The sequence below is a fragment of the Mauremys mutica genome, chromosome 4 (genome assembly GCF_020497125.1).
Source record: "Mauremys mutica isolate MM-2020 ecotype Southern chromosome 4, ASM2049712v1, whole genome shotgun sequence".
In the NCBI taxonomy this organism is placed as follows: domain Eukaryota; kingdom Metazoa; phylum Chordata; order Testudines; family Geoemydidae; genus Mauremys; species Mauremys mutica.
In genome coordinates this window covers 67,141,979-67,160,104 of record NC_059075.1, presented here as the reverse complement: position 1 = coordinate 67,160,104, position 18,126 = coordinate 67,141,979, and the positions used below count along the sequence as shown (strand labels likewise).

The following is an 18,126-nucleotide window of genomic DNA, read 5'->3' as shown; positions in this document are numbered from 1 at the left end:
AACAGAGACAAACAAAAATTTTGAGCCACACAGAGCTCTTCCTTCAGGTCTGGGAGATGTACTCTGAGCATCACAGCTAAATGCAAGATGGAACAGATTGTTTAGAAATTGGTCTAACAAAAAATATTACCTCACCCACCTTGTCTCTCTAATATCCTGGGACCAACACGGCTGCAAAAACCACTGCATGTCTGCAGATAGTAATTGCAGATTGTAAAAGGTGTCAGAGGTTTAGGAAATTTTGTAGGGCACAGTTTGCATCTCTGGCATGCTGGGAGGTTGTTTGGGATTGTGGGGTATGCATAATAGCTGGATGTCAATATCCACATGTACTTTGTTATTGTTATGTTTCAGAGCTAACTTCTAATTGAGATTAATAGGAGACAGGGACATATTTTAGAGCTACTGTTTCAGGATGTTTGCAGTCTCAAGTGGGCAAGATTATGTTGCTTAAAGCTGGTTCATGTTTGGAAGTTTTCTCTGAAACCGTAAGAATTAGAAATATAGGGCTTGAACCTTAACTGGTATAAACAGATGCAGTTCCAATTACTTCAAATTTTCTTAAAACTAATGGTTAGATTCTGGATTCTCATTCCCTAACAAGAGTGGATGCTGTGACAGATTTCATGGCTGCAGAATTGTGGGGAAACACAGCGTAGGAGCAGATTTTTAGTAGTCCAGAGCCCAGGAACATGATTAAACCATTGCCAGCAGCTGGAAAACCACTTGTTATGCTTATTGCTGAAAGCAGCTAAAAGGAGGCCTTTCTGACCTTAGCACAACTATCAGACCAGGAGAGGAGGGGAAAGTGAGTGACCTTGAGGAGTAAACATGACCCTGTGCCCTCCTGACTTGAGTTGTTTTTCCAAAGCATGCAGTTTTGCAAGATGGAAAGTCTGCCAACTGTTAACTATTGCTATACAGCTGGTTAACTGATAGAAACTATAGGCTGGAAATCTCCACACTTCACTTAGCTTCTGCTCAGCAGTTGTTTTTGATGAACAAACTATGCAATACTAACAAATTGGGTATAAAAAGAGGAAGAAATCTCAGCTCAGACACTTGAGCAACTTGGACACTAGAACGCTTGGACACCGCTCAAGTTCCCCTGCAGATGGAAGGCTGGACACTGGACATTTGCCGTTATCTACTCGAGACCTCGTCAAGATCCCTGGTAAATATGAATTTGGGATTTTTGGGGGTGTTTTACTAATCAGTTGTGGGTGTGTGTAAGTGCTGGAGACTAAATAAAGTAAAGCTTTAAGTGAAAGCGCTCTTGTATTGTGCTGTTTATGCCAGCCACCTATCAGTCAGACGGCCTTGTCACCATTGATTTATTTCCTGCCACCGCCTCACCAAGAGCAAAAGTTACCAAGAGCTTTGGGTACAGAAACCCCAGTTAACAACAGGGGCCTGAGCTCTGCAAACTCATCTCCATTTTGATACGCAGCACCTCCTGCTTTCTGGATTGAGACCGCCACACAGCCTTGGCACTATTCCTCAACCTTGACCTGCAACACTCTGTTCATTTCTAACGTTGAGTCTCCACACAGCTTCAGTTGAATGCACTTCAATGCCAATCGCAGCACCCCTGCTCTGGTACAGTTCTGGACCTCTGCACAGCACTGACAAATGTAATTCAATTTCTTCACACAAGTAGAAACATTATTTTGGTGTGTAGAGTCAGTGTTCAAAATTAATCTAATAGTGAAATATTACTCGCCCCCTAAGCGACAATGATTATAAAAACATTGCCAGTTTTCATGTTTCATAAAGCTGTTATCATATTTTGGTGCTCTGGGATTTGAGTTTATACTTTTCATTTGCTTTTGAGCCTGCAAAAGAAGTGTTTTTCTCTTCTTCAGTTATGATATATGATATGATACATGAATATTTGAAGAAGCCTCTAAAGCTATGAATGAAACATCAAGAATACAGAACAGGAAGCCAGGGGATTGCATTATCTTCATCTTTCTGAGTGAATATAGTTCACAGAAGCAAGAACATGATTTCACAGACAGTAGCTTCCTTCTTGCACATGGACCTGCTAATGTACTTTAGTCGTGACCTGTAACATCCCCTGCCAGTTCAGTCCTGGATCCCTCTGCCCCTCTGCAAATACACACCAATGCTCATCTAAAGCATCCCTCTGCTTTTTGATCTGGGGCTCTCACACCAGTCACTGGTCATGACACAGTTAAGCCAATGCACCTCACTCCTGAAGTGTGTCGTTATTGTTATTAGTGTCTAGGGTATTTTAGGTGCCTGACAAGCATGTTACTATAGGAAGCCACTAAAAGAAGCTCAGCTTTTACACCATAATAGCAATCCTATGTATCCCTTGCCTAAACCTTGCAGGATGTGAGATGAGATGAACACATGATACGGCAGACAAAGCAGGTAGCATTAATTCTGCTTCCTGCTGTATTCCCAGGAGACATGAATCTATGTCTTCAATATATCCTTTTCCAGACTGTGACAGAGAGGGCAGGGCAGGGGATTCCATTTTCAGTTATAAAATGAAGAAGTAGATAGAAGGTATAAAAAGCTAAAATAATTAATCCCTAGTATAATCTCCAGAGCTCCAGTAGAATACCCTAGGGATGAATTTAACACACAATGTTTTCCTTCTTATTTATGTCCGGCCTCTGCATATACCGCTAATTAAGCTGCAAGAACTACCCTGTTAGTACGAAATGTTTCACACGATCACTTGCAAAATACCAAACACTGTATCAGAAACAAGAAGGAGACGGTCCTTTAAGGCTTGGAACTCCAGAGTAACCTAAGATTCCGAAAGGGGCACCTGGCAACTACAGAATCATCACGACAACTCCAGGGTAAATTGCCTTTGATGTTTGCTTGGTTTGATTCCAGGCAGAGAGGTAACGGCCAGTGAGAATCCAATCAGCTGAAGGAGAGTTTGGCTGGAGTGCAGACGAGCATGGTGGCATGTCCGAGATATGCAAGAACAACTTTTCTGATACAAATCCTTTTCCAGGGGCAGCTTTGCTTTCCTATTTCCTGAACTTGCCTTCATTTTGCTGTTGCATGATGCTATATTTGGCCTGGGTCTAAATCAAAACCCTGGATCCCAGACCCCCTGAGCTGATTTTGTTGGCTTGTTTGTATAATAGGCTGAACCAAAGCCCCAGATCTGAACACTTGCTTTTTTCTAGGGTCTGGTAATTGGTATCTGAACTTCGCAGCCCAGGCCAGTATCTAATATCGATAATGTTTGTGTTTTCTATGTAATATGAAGCTCATGTGCCAAATGCTACTGTGCAGGTGACACATCAGTAGCCAACATTCTCCTTGGTGTAACACCACTGAGATCAATGAAGGTTGCCCCCAGAGTGACTTTGGCCCAGGATGAGAGTAGATCAGAAAATGGGTAGAACTAATAATGTAATTTATACCCATCTGGCATTGTGCAAAATGTGTATTGCATCCATTTCCAACCCACCGTGTCATTTTCATCACTGCTTACTTCACCACAGAATTGGCCCCACATTTTATTCTGTAAACAATATTAAGGGCAGGTCTACACGACCGCTTCAGTCGATCTAACTTATGTTGCTCAGGGGTGTGAAAAAGACACCCCACCGAGCAATACAAGTTACAGCGACCTAAGCGCTGTCCACACCAGCGCTATGTAGCTTCCGCCTCTCACAGAGGTGGAGTAATTATGCCTACAGGAGAGCACTCTCTCATCGGCACAGAGTGTTTTCACCATCCACGCTACAGCAATGCAGCTGCTCCAATGTGTAGTGTAGTGTGGCCGGCCCTAACATAAGGCCACGTCTACACTTTTAACTTACGGTGGCACAGCTGCGCTGCTGTAAGAGCGCTTGTGTAGCCACACTATGCCAATGGCAGAGAGCTCTCCCATTGACATAATAAAACCAGCTCAATGAGCGGCCGTAGTTGTGTCGGCGGGAGACATAGTGCTGTGCACACAAACGCTTAAGCCAGCAAAATTTATGTCGCTCAGGGGGGTGTTTTTTCACACCCCTGAGCGATGGAAGTTTTGCCCACATAAGTGCTCATGTAGACATGGCCTAAATGTTTTCTAATTTCTATTCCTGGAGAGCCTCTAAAGAGAAAGGGTACCCTTGGACGGTTACATGCAGGGTGTCCATAGAGGAAAAGTGATGCAAGGAGGGAAGCAGCAGTGGAGTCTTGATGAGACTCAGGTTTGCACAACAATAATAGTCACTGGCAGCAACAAGAAGTGAGAGCAGCACTGTCAGGATCATACCGGCACCTGAAAGGAGCTCAGTGACAGCACACATCAAATTGCTAGAGGCTAGCATCTCTGTGCAATCTACTGTAACTCTTGAGAAGACAGAGGAACTTTAAGAGGCTGAGCTTCAGTAGCAGTGAGCTCTCTGTGTGCCTATGGGTTAATGGTTTTCCATACGAAGGTGTCTATGAAACTGGAAGCAGGAGTGTGCCCTTTCCTTAAAGCAGCATAAAGAACTAAACATGTTCTTGAGCAAGTTAAACAAGTCAGAAATGTTACTGCATTAGGCCTAATTCGGCTCCCATTAAAGTCAATAGCAAAACTCCCTGACTTTAAGGGAGAAAAATCAGATCCATTCCCTTCATTGGAAGACTTGCCGCAACAAATTTGGCCAGTATATTGCAGGGTGAAATTATAATCCCACAAGGTAAATTTTTGATGGGGTACAGAGGACAGTTTGGAAAAAGAAATTTAAATTTCCCAGAGCTATTCCCATCCACTGGTCATGAAACAGAACCTTCCAATGATGACTCTCGGCCACAACTTCCCTCGGTGAAGTGAAGTCTTCCATGCTTGGCCTATCCACTGTTAAACAGATCCCTGCAAGAGACACGGCCATCCCACCTGCTACTTGCTAGTGCAACACTGACAGACCCTGGTCATCGGCGGGCAGGATTGAACCTGGGGCATCTGGAGCTTAGTGCATGAGCCTCTACCGCATGAGCTAAAAGCCAACTGGCTGTTAGCTAAGGCTGTAGAGCAAATGCATTAATCTCTCTCTCTAAGTGGTCTCGGTGCCACTAGATGGGACAGAACACCACACCCAGAAGGTGTGTGAGTTACACTAGGAAGGGTGGAATATGGTTCCAAAACCACTATCCATGAAGAAGAATCTTCTAAGAGGGATTCTGAGTTTCAAATTGCTGTGAAAACATATCTTGCAGGAATCAACTCTTCATGAAGTTTCCATGAAGGATTCTCATCCCTCTGTAAAGTGAAATAGTCCAAAATCAGCATTCACCCACTATTCCTGAAGTTCAATCTTTCGCCAATCTGCTGTGAAGTGAATTGTCCCAAGTAGGGCTCTCAATTACCCGCATGAATTGTAATTTTCCAAGCATGATCCTCATGCTTATGCAACATCAAATGGAATCATCTAAAGTGGTATCTCATCTGCAGTTGTTCACAGCTCCAACTCTGTTCTCTGCGTAGCACTCTGGGGTTAACCACAGATTAAGCAAAAGGTGGGGATTGGCTCCCAGAAAAAGGAAACCAAGCTCTGCTCCTGTAATTCTGGAGTGCACAAAAATTGTCAAGGCTGATGTGTGACCAGAGTACAGACAGCCTGGACTTCTCTGGCACTGCAGGGCTCTGAGTAGCAAAATACCTAGGTCTGAATTGTGAGCTATTGTGACACCAGAGCCACCAGGAGAGTAACAGTGAAACCAAAAATGTCACCTTTTAATGAAGAGGGACACTCGAAAGGTACTGAGAGAAGGCTGGCCAGGCAGGTGGCTCAACATGCTGGGAGGCTTCTAAGTCCTGCTATGCTCAGTTGACAGGGATTTGGTCCCTGTCACTGCAAATAAGAGGAACAGATGCCGCCATGAGAATCCATTAGTTAGCTTCTTGGAAAAGGAGAGGGAGACAAGAATAGGACATCTTAGGGGCAGGTGGCAGAATGGAGAGAATCAACATCCCTGCTCCCCACCACCCTCCCTGGCCTTACTTGCTGGGTAGGAAATTCACATTTCCTATTAGTTTTCTGCTTATCCACTTCAGCGCTACCAAACTGAAGTGAGGGTTACTTTTATTGGTACCCCTTGCACGTTGATATGCCCCTACTGAATTGCTATCAGTCTTCATCACAGGACGTTGGCAAGATACCAACACTAAATCTGTTCTAATCTATTTGAATTCTCTGAGCATATTGACAAAATAGCTGAGAAAGGAGAGTTACATGATATAATTATTTGGACTTTCAGAAAGTCTTTGAAAAAGTCCCTTACAAGAGGTTATTCAAGAAACTAAGTAGCTCTGGGGTGCAAAATAAAGTTTATCATGGATCAGAAACTGCCTAAGGGACAGGAAACAAAGAATAGGAATAATCAGTCTATTTCCGTCAGGGCAAAAATGTTAACCATTAGGTGCCACAAGGTTCCATACCAGGACTGAGGCCGTTTAATATATTTACTAATGATCAGGAAAAGGGACTGAGCAGAGAAGGGGCAAACGTTGCAGGTGACACAAAATTATTTAGTGGAAAAAGCTGTATTAGATATTTATATGGATAATGAAAACATCCACCAGCTAGGGGAAGGATGTTCCATAGTCATCCATGACACAAATCTTTGCACCTGCCTCTGAGATATCTAGTACTGGCTAGAGCTGGCCAGAAAATGTCTGTCTTTCCATGGATTTTCATCATAAAACTGAAAAATTTTCAACTGAAACCCCAAAAATGTCCTGCTTCAGGGTTCTGGGGTTTCCAATGAAATAATAAATACGATAGATAAAATTCCAAGGAAATCAGACACTTTCCATGAACAATTTCATTTAGTCAAAAAACAGTTTTTCTGCTAAAAAAAAAAAAGAGTTTCAACCAGCCCTCATACTGGGCATTCTTGGCAACAGGTTCCTGGTCTAGCTGGATGACCAGTCTGATCTGGCATTGCAATTCTTAAGTCCCTACAGTTCCAGCTGAACACTGGTACTTGCCAGAAGATCTCCATCAAAGTACAGAGTGAGTTAAAGTAGCTGCTGCCACAGTGGCCGTTCCCCACGTTAGTTTATTTTTGGGGATGGGGTGGGTAGGGAATAGGAGATGGGCAGGTGGATAGACAGATGCCTTCTACAGTCTCACAGTAGTGCTGTGATAGATACAGGTAAACTGATGGGAGCTGCGTCTGCCCTCTGGCATTAGTGCAACAAGAGAAAGGAGCAAAAAGCATGTGTGGGATGAGGGATGGGATAGATTTCATGAGTCTGTGCCTCAGTGCCTCACAAAGATTGTAATATAGATACCAAGCTCTGAGTGTGAGCCTGCAAAGGTACATATTCCAGTATAAGTCGGGATCCCAATCCATGAGCCAAGACTTCTTCAGTATAAGCCTCAGCTCTAGTCAATAGCATATAGATATATATTCTTCACTGGTGCTTTCTATTGGTATGTATGTAGGAGAGTTTAGCCAAAAGTCTGGATTGACTATACTCTGCTGAACATTGTGTCCTGTATCGTTGTCCTAGGTAACATCCCTTCAGTTATGGGTCTATGGTAAATTGCTGAATTCATATAGCTAGCAGCAACTTGGGCTTGCTCAACGACAGAGTTTGGAATTTCAGTGGCACAAGGCATCAAACCAAGATCCAGGTCCAAATTAAGATATCCAAATCCTGCCCTGGGGTCTTCACTTAAGCATGTAAATGCTTGTCTTATGCACCTACGTGCCAACTGATACTCTGTCATCTGCTTTCTGGCTGTGAAATGTGGACAATGTATTGAAACCACATTAGCCATTGGATGCATTTCATCAGTGCTGCCTATTACTCAATTCTTAAGATTAACTGGCCGGATAACAAGGCATCTGGGTGAGCCCAAATCACTGGCACTGAAGCTAGGATCGTGAAAGCACAACTGAAATGTGCTGGTTTTGGCACTAGACAGTCTGACTGGCGATTACCTAAAAGATTTCTTTCTAGTCTGCTGAGTCAAGGGACATGCTCGCGCACCCACAGAGGCCAGAAGTAATGCTCTGAAGGCACTTTGAAGGACAATCTAGAAGTGTGACATAGCCTGACAGCATGCTGGGACCAGCCTGCATGCAACAGAGCTAAATGGAGGGCACCAACCACAAGGGCACACACTGAAGAAAACCACATCCTGTGTGCTAGGTACAAATATGCCAGCAGAATATACAAACAGAAACTCCTCATCGAAAACAACTTTACCTGGGCCTGCCAAGAGTGGCTGAATTTGTTTCTCTCAGTGGCCTTGTGAGTCATTAAGGCCCAGGCTACGTGATGACAATAGTGATCGTTGTATTGACTGACTTTAATATTAATGGTATCTACATGCATGTTTGTGTGTGTGCATGCATATCTTTGAGTAGGTCTCTGTAAGTATATGTTTGGATGTGTAACTGCATGGAGCATCTACATGTTTGCATATGCCAGCATGTGCCTACATGTATGTGATTAAGTTTGCGTATCCCCACATCTGCCTATCCAGGTTTTATATTACACCCATCACCGTTGCATTTGCTCTCCATATGTGTGTATATGCCTGCATGTATGTGCACATTTGCAAAAATGTTCGTGCCCGAATGTGTTAGCATGTACACGAACATGTGTGTGTGCTTCTCTTTGTGGCGGTATGTATCTGCATGCACATATGTGTGTTTGTGTGTGCGTATTTTCATAAGTATGTGGGTGCTTTCAAACCCTTCATGGCCTATCCGCACCCTATCTATCGAGATGACAACTCCCATCTCCAACCAGCCCCTGACGCCAGGCTGTATCATCCACTGGTTACATTTGCAAAGGAGGATATCTGTGCTTTTGCCCATGCTGTCCCTCACACTTTGGAGAAGCTCCCTGTAAACATCAGCATAACTAGTTAATTATCCTCTTTCATATTCCTCCTTAAGACTCTCATTTTTCTTGACAACAGTTAGACAGGGAGGGTGTAGCCTATCATGCTGACCAATACTGGCTCACGGTTTCCTCATATTCCCTGGTCTGCCTGTATCCCTGTGTTGTGTCTTGTCTTATCATAGAATCATAGATTATTAGGGTTGGAAGGGACCTCAGGAGATCATCTAGTCCAACCCCCTGCTCAAAGCAGGACCAATCCCCAAATGGCCCCCTCAAGGATTGAACTCACAACCCTGGGTTTAGTCTTATATTGTAACCTCTCTGGGGACAGGGTCCATCTTTTTATTCTCTGTTTGTATAGTGCCCAGCACAATGGAGTCCTAGCCATGACTGGGGCGTGTGTGCGCGTGCGCGCGCGCACATATTTGTCTCTGCATGATTCTGCATGTCTGCCTCACAGGTGCATGTGTCTGTGTTGACCTTGTCACATGTCAGTAGGGGACTTTGCACTACATCAATGCTTGGTGCATCTATGTCCATTATATGCCATCTAATTCTTCATCAAAGCCAACAGAATGGTGCCCTCTTGTGGGAGCTCTCTACAGTACATGGAATCTTTTGAAATGTCATAGGATTAAGATGGTGACAGTGTAAAAATACATTGAAACCCTCTTTTTAAGTGCTGAGCCCTTGCACTGGCTACACCCTAACGAGGCTAATGAGATGTGTGCATCTCCCCCTCTTCTGTGGATATGTTTTTTGGAAATTTGCAGATAATCCTCACAAATGGGACAAATAAAAAGTGCACCCTCCTCTTCTATTGTATCTCACATCCTGCTGGTAAATGGAGGCTGATGACAGGTGCTCCTATGCTGTGACAGAGGCAGGCAGCTACCTTTTAGGATTTGTCCAGCAGACCTCTGGGTCTGACACTGCCCTCACTTGTACCTGTTTTACGCCATCTAACCCCATTGTCCTTAATGGAGTTACATTCCATTTACATTGGTGTAAATGAGAGAAGAAACATGGTCTTTGTCATGACATAACAGCACAGCGATGTAAACAACGCCTGATTTAAGTTCATTTGGAGATTTGTTAACGGGTAGGTGGTGCCCTGGTTAGAGGAAGTTGCTGCATGAGTGGGATAAGAAACAAAAGGAATTTCAACAAGGGAAGAATCATGTCATGTCCAAGCACCAGGCAGATGTTTCTCATCCCAGGGAGTACTACACAGAAGCGAGGGGCTATACAAAACGTCTGGACGCTGACAGACACTGTGCAAGCTTCCCCTGTGCTGCTCTGCCAATCACCTTTGCACTAGCTTTTGGCAGCCCTTGCTTTTAAGGCCCTAGTAAACTTGTGCTTAACTGTATGGTGATTTGGCAATGCAGACAGACTGCACACATGGGACTGGGATGGTTCCACCAAATTGACAGATACAGGTATTTTTAAGTACGGTATAGCAGCTAAAACTGGAAACTCAGAGTCCGGGTTCGTTTCCAGCTCTCCCACTCACTTGCTGTGTGATTTTGGCCAAGTCATTTAACCTCCTTGTGCCTCATTTTATCGGCGTGTAAACTGGGAAATAAGGCTTCATACCTACCTCACAGAAGTGTTGTGAGGCTCCATGAATGAATATTTGTGAAGTGCTTGGAGATTCTTGGATGAAAAAAGCTAGAGAAGTGCAAAGTATTATTACTGTAAAACCAAAACACTGTGACTGTGATTCCCCTGCTGTACGGGACAGGCTTTTAGCAAAGATTCAGAGGAACCCAACAACAATATTCAACGCTGCACCATAAGGGACTGGGGACAAAGGAGGGAAGGACTGTGGGACATTCAGTATTGAAGAGGGGAGTTGAAGAGATAGCCATGCACTACATTCTTTTCGGTTCTATTTCACTCCCTTCAGTCTTGGCATTAGGGGGGAGAAGGGGTAGCAGCAAAGATGTCATCAAAACAAAATAAAACCAATTAAAACTGATGATATTAATAAGGCCTGAGGCCCAAGCATTGCACAAAAGGAGGATCAGAAATAAGCTAGGCTCTAAAAGGCAGAGATGACACCGAAACAGGGTGAGAGCGAGAATACAGGAGGGAAAAGAATAAAAGTTGATTCATCTGACAGGGGAGAAGAAAAGGTGGGTGGGAGGGAGAAGAAGGGGTTACTTTTTTGGATTTGGGGTTTGGTTTCTTTTGGTTTGTTTTCAAAAAGGATCTCACACCTGATATTCCTCGTTCCATCCATTTCGGTTCACCAAGGGTAATGAAGAAAGTCTCCTGCCTTTCGTATTCCTCCTCATCTACTATTTTAACCCTTACGGTCTTCCTGTAGGGACAACAAGAAAGACAGCCGTGTACAGTGGGTTGGCTGGTTGGAGCAGACGCAGCAGCACCACACGTTTCTCACATGCAGTCCGTTCCTGCTGCTGCCTTGGGCAGCGTTTTGTTTGTTGGATATGGCGCATCGGTAGTAGTTGCTCTTAGGGTGAGTGGGAAAGTATTAGAGGAGGAAGATGGGGGTGGGCAAGGGAGTGAAGGGGGAGGGGAGGGTTGGACCTTGCTGATGGTTAGTGGGAGGTGATTTCTGCAGCACATTTAGTTTAGTGTCACATGGTAATAATATCTCATCAGCTGACTGAGCATTGACCAATCAGAAATAACCAAGGGCAAAACAGCCACAAAGATATCAAACACATTTTAGTTGAGGGACCAATTGCTTTTCCCACCCTTTCATAACCGATAAGACATTGGATGTGGAGGTGGGGAGCAGGACAGAGAGAGATCCATACATACATTCATACACGCATGGAGCCTGAGTCCAAGAGCCTGAGTCAGTGGACCTGGGCCAGCTGTAGGTTTTTTATCCCTGGGTGTAGACATACCCAGTGAGGCCAGGCAGCCTGTTCTCCATTGGGTGGATGGTCAGTGACTGAGAGATTCAGCTTTACCTGGGCACAGAAGTACTGTAAGTCTTTGCCACCTCTTGGGAAGAGAAACATGTATTAAAATACCCCAGAGGGCTCGGGCGGCTGGAATTAAAATAGGGTGACCAGACAGCAAATGTGAAAAATCGGGACGGGGGGTGTGTGTGTAACAGGAGTCTATATAAGATAAAGACCCCAAAATCAGGACTGTCCCTATAAAATTGGGACATCTAGTCCCCCTAAATTAAAATACCCTGCAGACTAGACTGGCATTGCTCCTTCTTCACCCTGGCAAGCTCACGACACTATGTCTGATACCACGTCAATGCATAAGGCTGCCATGATATCTCTCTCTTTCTCTCCAAAAAAAATATCAAAGACAGGGTGTTGGTTTTCTTCCCTTTCCTTATCCTGATGGCAGTTGCTCCTTGAGTCAGTCTGTAATAAAGCTAAAGGACTTTACCAAATACTTTTGAGAACTAATGTGCTGCTTTCATGTGGGATTTGACTCTTGTATTTTTATTAGTATGGGTCTGAGGCAGGCTGACAGCTACTCTAGGAATCTGGGTATGTTTCCTGTAAATGTTTTGCCAATGAAGCTGCACAGATGGGCATGCGGAGGTCCAATCCTTCCAGCCAACGGGAGCAATAGAAAACCCCACCACAGCAATTTTGGGGTGGTATCCTAATCTCTCGCTTACACACACACACACAAACACACAGTCTCTCTATCTCGTCCCCTTCCCAAGGTCCCCCCGCATCCGGCTAAAACCCAATAGGTACCATGTGACAAGTTTGTGCGTGCACAGCAGTGTTAAGGACAGAGCGGTTGGAAAATAAAAAGAAATCATAGAAAAAGGAAAAAAAACAGAGGAGAAAAGAAGGCAGGAGAAGAAAAAGAAGAGGAAAGAAGAATGTTAACATTAGTCTGGAGGACCAGTACTACACCTTTCTGTAAACTCATATCCACCATGCGTGGGCTCATCAGCTCAATGAAGAAAGTCTTGTTTTTCTCATACTCCTCATCATCAATTACCTTGATGTGAACTGTTTTGCTGTGGATTGAAAAATAATAAGTGTCATAAGGAGGAGGAGGGGATAGGAAAGCAAGGGTGGGAGAGGGTAAGAGAAACCAACGAGGAAAATTAGAGACAGTCAAAGTTTACTCACCCGCTGAATAGGCTCAAAGTGGCCCTGGAGAGAAATTTACTTCCCCTTCCTGTGTATTTACACTGGCAGAACAAAGTGGATAACTGCAAGGCAACTAATCCTTCGGCCTTGCACCTGATTTACACACACAAGTGCACACTTTGCTCACACAGTTACTCAGTGGGTGTGTACACACACAAACGCACACACACACACTTCACAGGCACAACTTTTGCTCATAGGTCTGAAAATTTGGCCTAAAACATCCTTCCAACAAGGAAACCATAAAAGGAGTGAACAAACCAGCCCCCTGTATACATGGGAATATACTGCAACTTAATCCCAGATCACCTCAATCTAATCATACAGTAGGTTAATCTGGCTAATCAGAGTTCTACTGGACAATCTTCCTCTGGAGGCTCCCATAAGGTATGTTGGGCAGATTAACTCTGGGGCAAATTCTGACACACAGGCAAAACGCTCGTGAATTCCATGAGCATCTTCACTGAATAAGGATGAAGGATTAGCTGCTAGTGTCTCTCTCTCTCTCACACACACACACACACACACACACAGAGAGAGAGAGAGAGCAATCCAGCCTCTGCATGCCTTGAAGGCTTAGCCAGTTGGGTTGTTTTGCTTTCAGTTAGTGTTGCTCTCGATTGCCTCAGGGTGTAAATTATACCTGCACTTTGCTTTTTTTCTTCTTGATTGGCAAGAAGGGCTATATGAAATCACATCCCTCCTTTCTCACTGTAAAAGGAGCTCATGCTTTCAGACTCTGGTGCAATTTCTCACACTTTTTAATGCAAAGCAGTTCATGTATGCATTGACATTTTTATATTATATTTATATTATCTATGCTCACATGTGTTTATACATTATAAATATGTGTATGTATACACTTCAGGGCTCCCAAACACTGCAGAGACACTGAAATCCCTCAGTAGGCAAGCTCTGTGAACAGCAGTTACAATTAAATTCTGGAACTGTCTCCACCTAACATTTCTGAAATAAGAAATTTGTAGCAAATGCCCTACATTTCTCTAGCCATAGGGTCAGCTCTCCCTGAAGACCAAGCCAACTAGCTAATTCATCACATGATGGGTCCTGAGCCTGTGAATGACTTAACCTCCAAACAATTTCCTCCTCCGCACAGGCTTCTTCTGCACAGTCCTCCTACAATGATCACTGCAAAATTCCGACGCCTCTTCAATTTTGGACCATCACGTGGTATATTTAATGTGTCTAACCTGTTGTGTCTGTGTGCAGAAAAGAAGGAGAACCTGTGCAGTTAAATCACAGGACTGGAAATCATGGAATCTGTGTTGTATGTTCCTATCTCTTTAAGTAGCTTTTGGTGCCTCCGTTTCCCCATGTGTAAAATGATGTTGTTAACACCTCACTCACAGGAATGTTGGGAAGTTTCCTCCATTAATGTCTGCCATGTGCATTCAGACCCTTGGATAAAAAGTGTTAGAAAACTGGAAAGTATGATCATACTGCTCTAGATTGTAACTCCTCAGGGCAAGGACTGAATCTCCTACATATGTCCAGTGCAAGCACAATGTCAGCACTCAATAATAGTAATAATAACCTTGAGATAAACTAGAGACAGTGGCTTACACTACAAACATATATTCCACCAACAAAGTCAGCTGGCTTTGGAAATATTCATCAGTGGTATGGACTGGTGCTTCTTCATTCCTCAGCCAAGGTGACAGGAATTATTTACTTTCCTGTTATGAGAAAATGAGCTGGTGTCACTGGTCAGTTATCAGCGTTTTCTATGGAGCTACCACTTAGTTATCTCTAAATACTATGCAGGTATTTCTTCCTCCACAGAACTCTCATTGACTTCGATGGGACTTGAATATGTTGACCTGACCATCTGGAAGATCAGGTTCTAACTCAGTAAGTAAACCACAAATTCATAAATATTTAGGAAATCCCAATGGTTCTATGAAGGAAAAAAAATGAGAGGCTCAATCCACTATCTCTGAGGTCTTGCAGCTCTCTGCTAATGTCTTAGGCCTGGTCTACACTAGGACTTAAAATCAAATTTAGCAGCGTTAATTCGAACTAACCGCTCAACCGTCCACACCAGGAAGCCATTTAATTCGAACTAGAGGGCTCTTTAGTTCGAATTCGGTACTCCACCCCGACAGGTGGAGTAACGCTAAATTCGACATGGCTAGCTCGAATTAGGCTAGGTGTGGATGCAAATCGAACTTAGTAGCTCCGGGAGCTATCCCACAGTGCACCACTCTGTTGACGCTCTGGACAGCAGTCCGAGCTTGGATTCTCTGACCAGCCACACAGGAAATGACCCGGGAAAATTTGAATTCCTTTTCCTGTCTGGGCACTTTGAATCTGACGTCCTGGCTGGACATCGGGGCGAGCTCCGCAGCACCTGCAACGATGCAGAGCTCTCCAGCAGAGGAGTCCGGCCAATCCAAGAATAGAAAGAGGTCCCCAGCATGGACAGACCGGGAAGTCCTGGATCTGATCGGTGTGTGGGGCGAGGAGTCTGTGCTGTCGGAGCTGCGCTCCAACAAGCGGAATGCAAAGACCTTCGAGAAGGTCTCCAAAGCAATGATAGAGAAAGGATACAGCCGGGATGCAATGCAGTGCCGCGTGAAAATCAAGGACCTGAGACAAGGCTACCAAAAAGTCAGAGCGGCAAACGGACGCTCCGGAGCCCAGCCCCAGACATGCCGCTTCTACGAGGCACTGCATGCCATTCTAGGTGGGTCTGCCACTACTGCCCCACCAGTGACCGTGGACTCAGTGGATGGCATAGTGAACCTGGACAGTTCCTCCTCGATGTTCGCCGATGGGGAAGATGAGGAAGGGTCTGTGGAGGACGGCGCAGGCGACAGCGAACACAATACCGCTTTCCCTGACAGCCAGGATCTCATCACCCTCACAGAGATCCCCTACCAACCCTCCCCGGCCGTTAACCCGGACTCTGAATCAGGGGAAGGATCAGGCGGTAAGTGCTATAAACATGTAAACATTTATTTTTTATAAAACAGGTATAAAAAAATAGAAATACTATATATACAATTTTCAATGAAAAACTATATGAAAAGTAGGTCCACACATATAGGGATTGAACAATAATCCTCCAGGGACAATTCAACAAAGGTCTCATAGAGGTCCTCAAAAAGCCTCCGCAGGAGGTTCCTGGGGAGAGGTGCCTTGTTGGGTGCTCCGTGGAAGCACACTCTTCAGCGCCAGGACATCCTTATGTACATGGGAATCATCGCCTCCACAAGCATGGCCGCATATGGTCCTGGTCTCTGCAGGGCTTCCCTTAGCATCCGCTCTTTGTGACTCCGAGGGACCCGCCTCAGGGTGATCTCGTTCATGAAATGCTGCATCTAATTAGGGCAATTAGTGTATTGTTACTGTTGTGAATGGTTGACTTTTACTTTGCATAACAATGACCCTCGCTTAACAGCCACGTGTTGTAGGCCACATAAGAAAAGCATACATTGATCTTTCCCGTGCACTGGCGGGAGTGGCTGGAAAAGGGTCAGAGTATATGATTTCCAGATTGCCTTTAGCAGGAGGGCACAGCTATCCATTAACTGATAAGCAGAATGTACTGTAAGGCTTACCAGGACTGTCTGCTAGACGGATTCAGCTGTCTCTCCCCACTTGTCCGCTCTCCTGTGCAATGCCGCAGCCAATGAGAGCGTATTCCGAAATCTCGAACTTGTCCTGAGATCTCGTGAGACTTGTTGCCCTGTATGGTCTTGTTCAGAGAAACTGACTAGACTGTGTTCACTGTTCGCAAACATGTATCTGTTCAAGGAAATCACTTACTTTTCCCATCACACAGCTTCGGCTCTTTCCCGGACTGCCCCGGCATCCCCCTCGCAGAGGCTGGCACAGATTAGGCGGCGAAAGAAAAAGACTAGGGACGAGATGTTCGCGGAACTGATGGCCTGCTCCAGAGCCGAGGCGGCAGAGCAGAGACAGTGGAGGGAGACCCTATGTCAACAGCATCGCACACACATCGAACGGGAGGATAGGTGGCGGCAGGAAGACCAGCAGGTGACTCAAACGCTGCTTGGGTGAATGAGGGAGCAAACGGACACGCTCCGGCGCCTTGTTGATGTTCTGCAGGACCGCAGGCAGGAGGACAGAGCCCCCCTGCAGTGTATCTGCAACCGCCCTCCCCCGCCAAGAAGTCCTGCCCCCCCCCACCCAAAAGTACAAGACGGAGGGGCGGTAGGGGCCGTGAGAACTGTCACTGCACCACTGCATAGCGCTAATGTACCACACACCTCTCACGCTATAAATTTGTAGAAGTGCTTCCCTTACAGGCTCACCCAGTCCCAAATCCAAGTTTCATCCCCCCACTGTGTATTAGATTATTAAAAGCTGTTTGCTGTTATTCACTGTTTCGGTCACGTCTTTCGTGTCAGAGGATTCTTTTGTGTATGTGGGGGGAGGGGATTTATAATTGCACGGTATAGCCTACATTACCAGGGTACAGACTTGGGGGCATGATCAACTGCAGGGCACACACACACTGCAGTCAGTAGGCACCAGGGTCACTCTGTGTGGTGTATGCTGCCCCGGGTCATTCTGTGATGTGTATGCTTGTCCAGGGTCCTAGCGCCTGCCACCCCCTTAATGTTAAGGCACGCTGCCCTTACCATGCACTTCCACCGTAGCACCGAGCCTCTCCGCTGCCCTGAGCCCCAACAAGAGCCCTCATCCACGGACAGATACTCACCCTTCCCCCACACCCCTCACCCCTTCCTACGCCCAAACCCGCAGCCCACTGCCGTCATCCAAACCCCTATCCAAAGAAGGCACCACTCGTCCCTTCCTGCAAACCCACCCCTTCCTGCAAACCCTCCCCTTCATGCACAACCACTTGCAACCGTCCCCCACCCCAGAGACCTATGTAGGAGCAGGAGGATGTCATTCCTCTATGGAACAAGCGGTCTGTACATCAGTGCACACCGTGCCCAGCACAGTATGCGTCCATGTTTCAACACCTGAACAGAAATGCAAAGTAAAACAAAGATTTATTAATAATGAGTGTTACAATTAATTTGCTTTAAAACGTGCTTTGGAAGTGGGGGAAACTTGGAGAACGGGGTATGTAACCGCAGATCGAAATCGACACATAAAGACACAGGCCCAGGGTCAGTTTCTCTTGAAAGCAAGTGGAGAGTCATAGGTTAC

At 45.2% G+C, this 18,126-nt stretch overlaps 1 protein-coding gene across 3 annotated transcripts in view; it reads right to left on the bottom strand.

Moving 5' to 3' along the window:
* Window positions 1-18,126, bottom strand: part of SLC8A3 (solute carrier family 8 member A3) — a 197,408-nt gene that overhangs the window by 36,051 nt on the left and 143,231 nt on the right. For all 3 annotated transcript variants that reach the window (XM_045012194.1, XM_045012196.1, XM_045012195.1), the window contains exon 3: window positions 11,065-11,168. In XM_045012194.1, coding sequence (XP_044868129.1) covers window positions 11,065-11,168 — 104 coding nt within the window. The remainder of the gene's footprint in view (window positions 1-11,064; window positions 11,169-18,126) is intronic.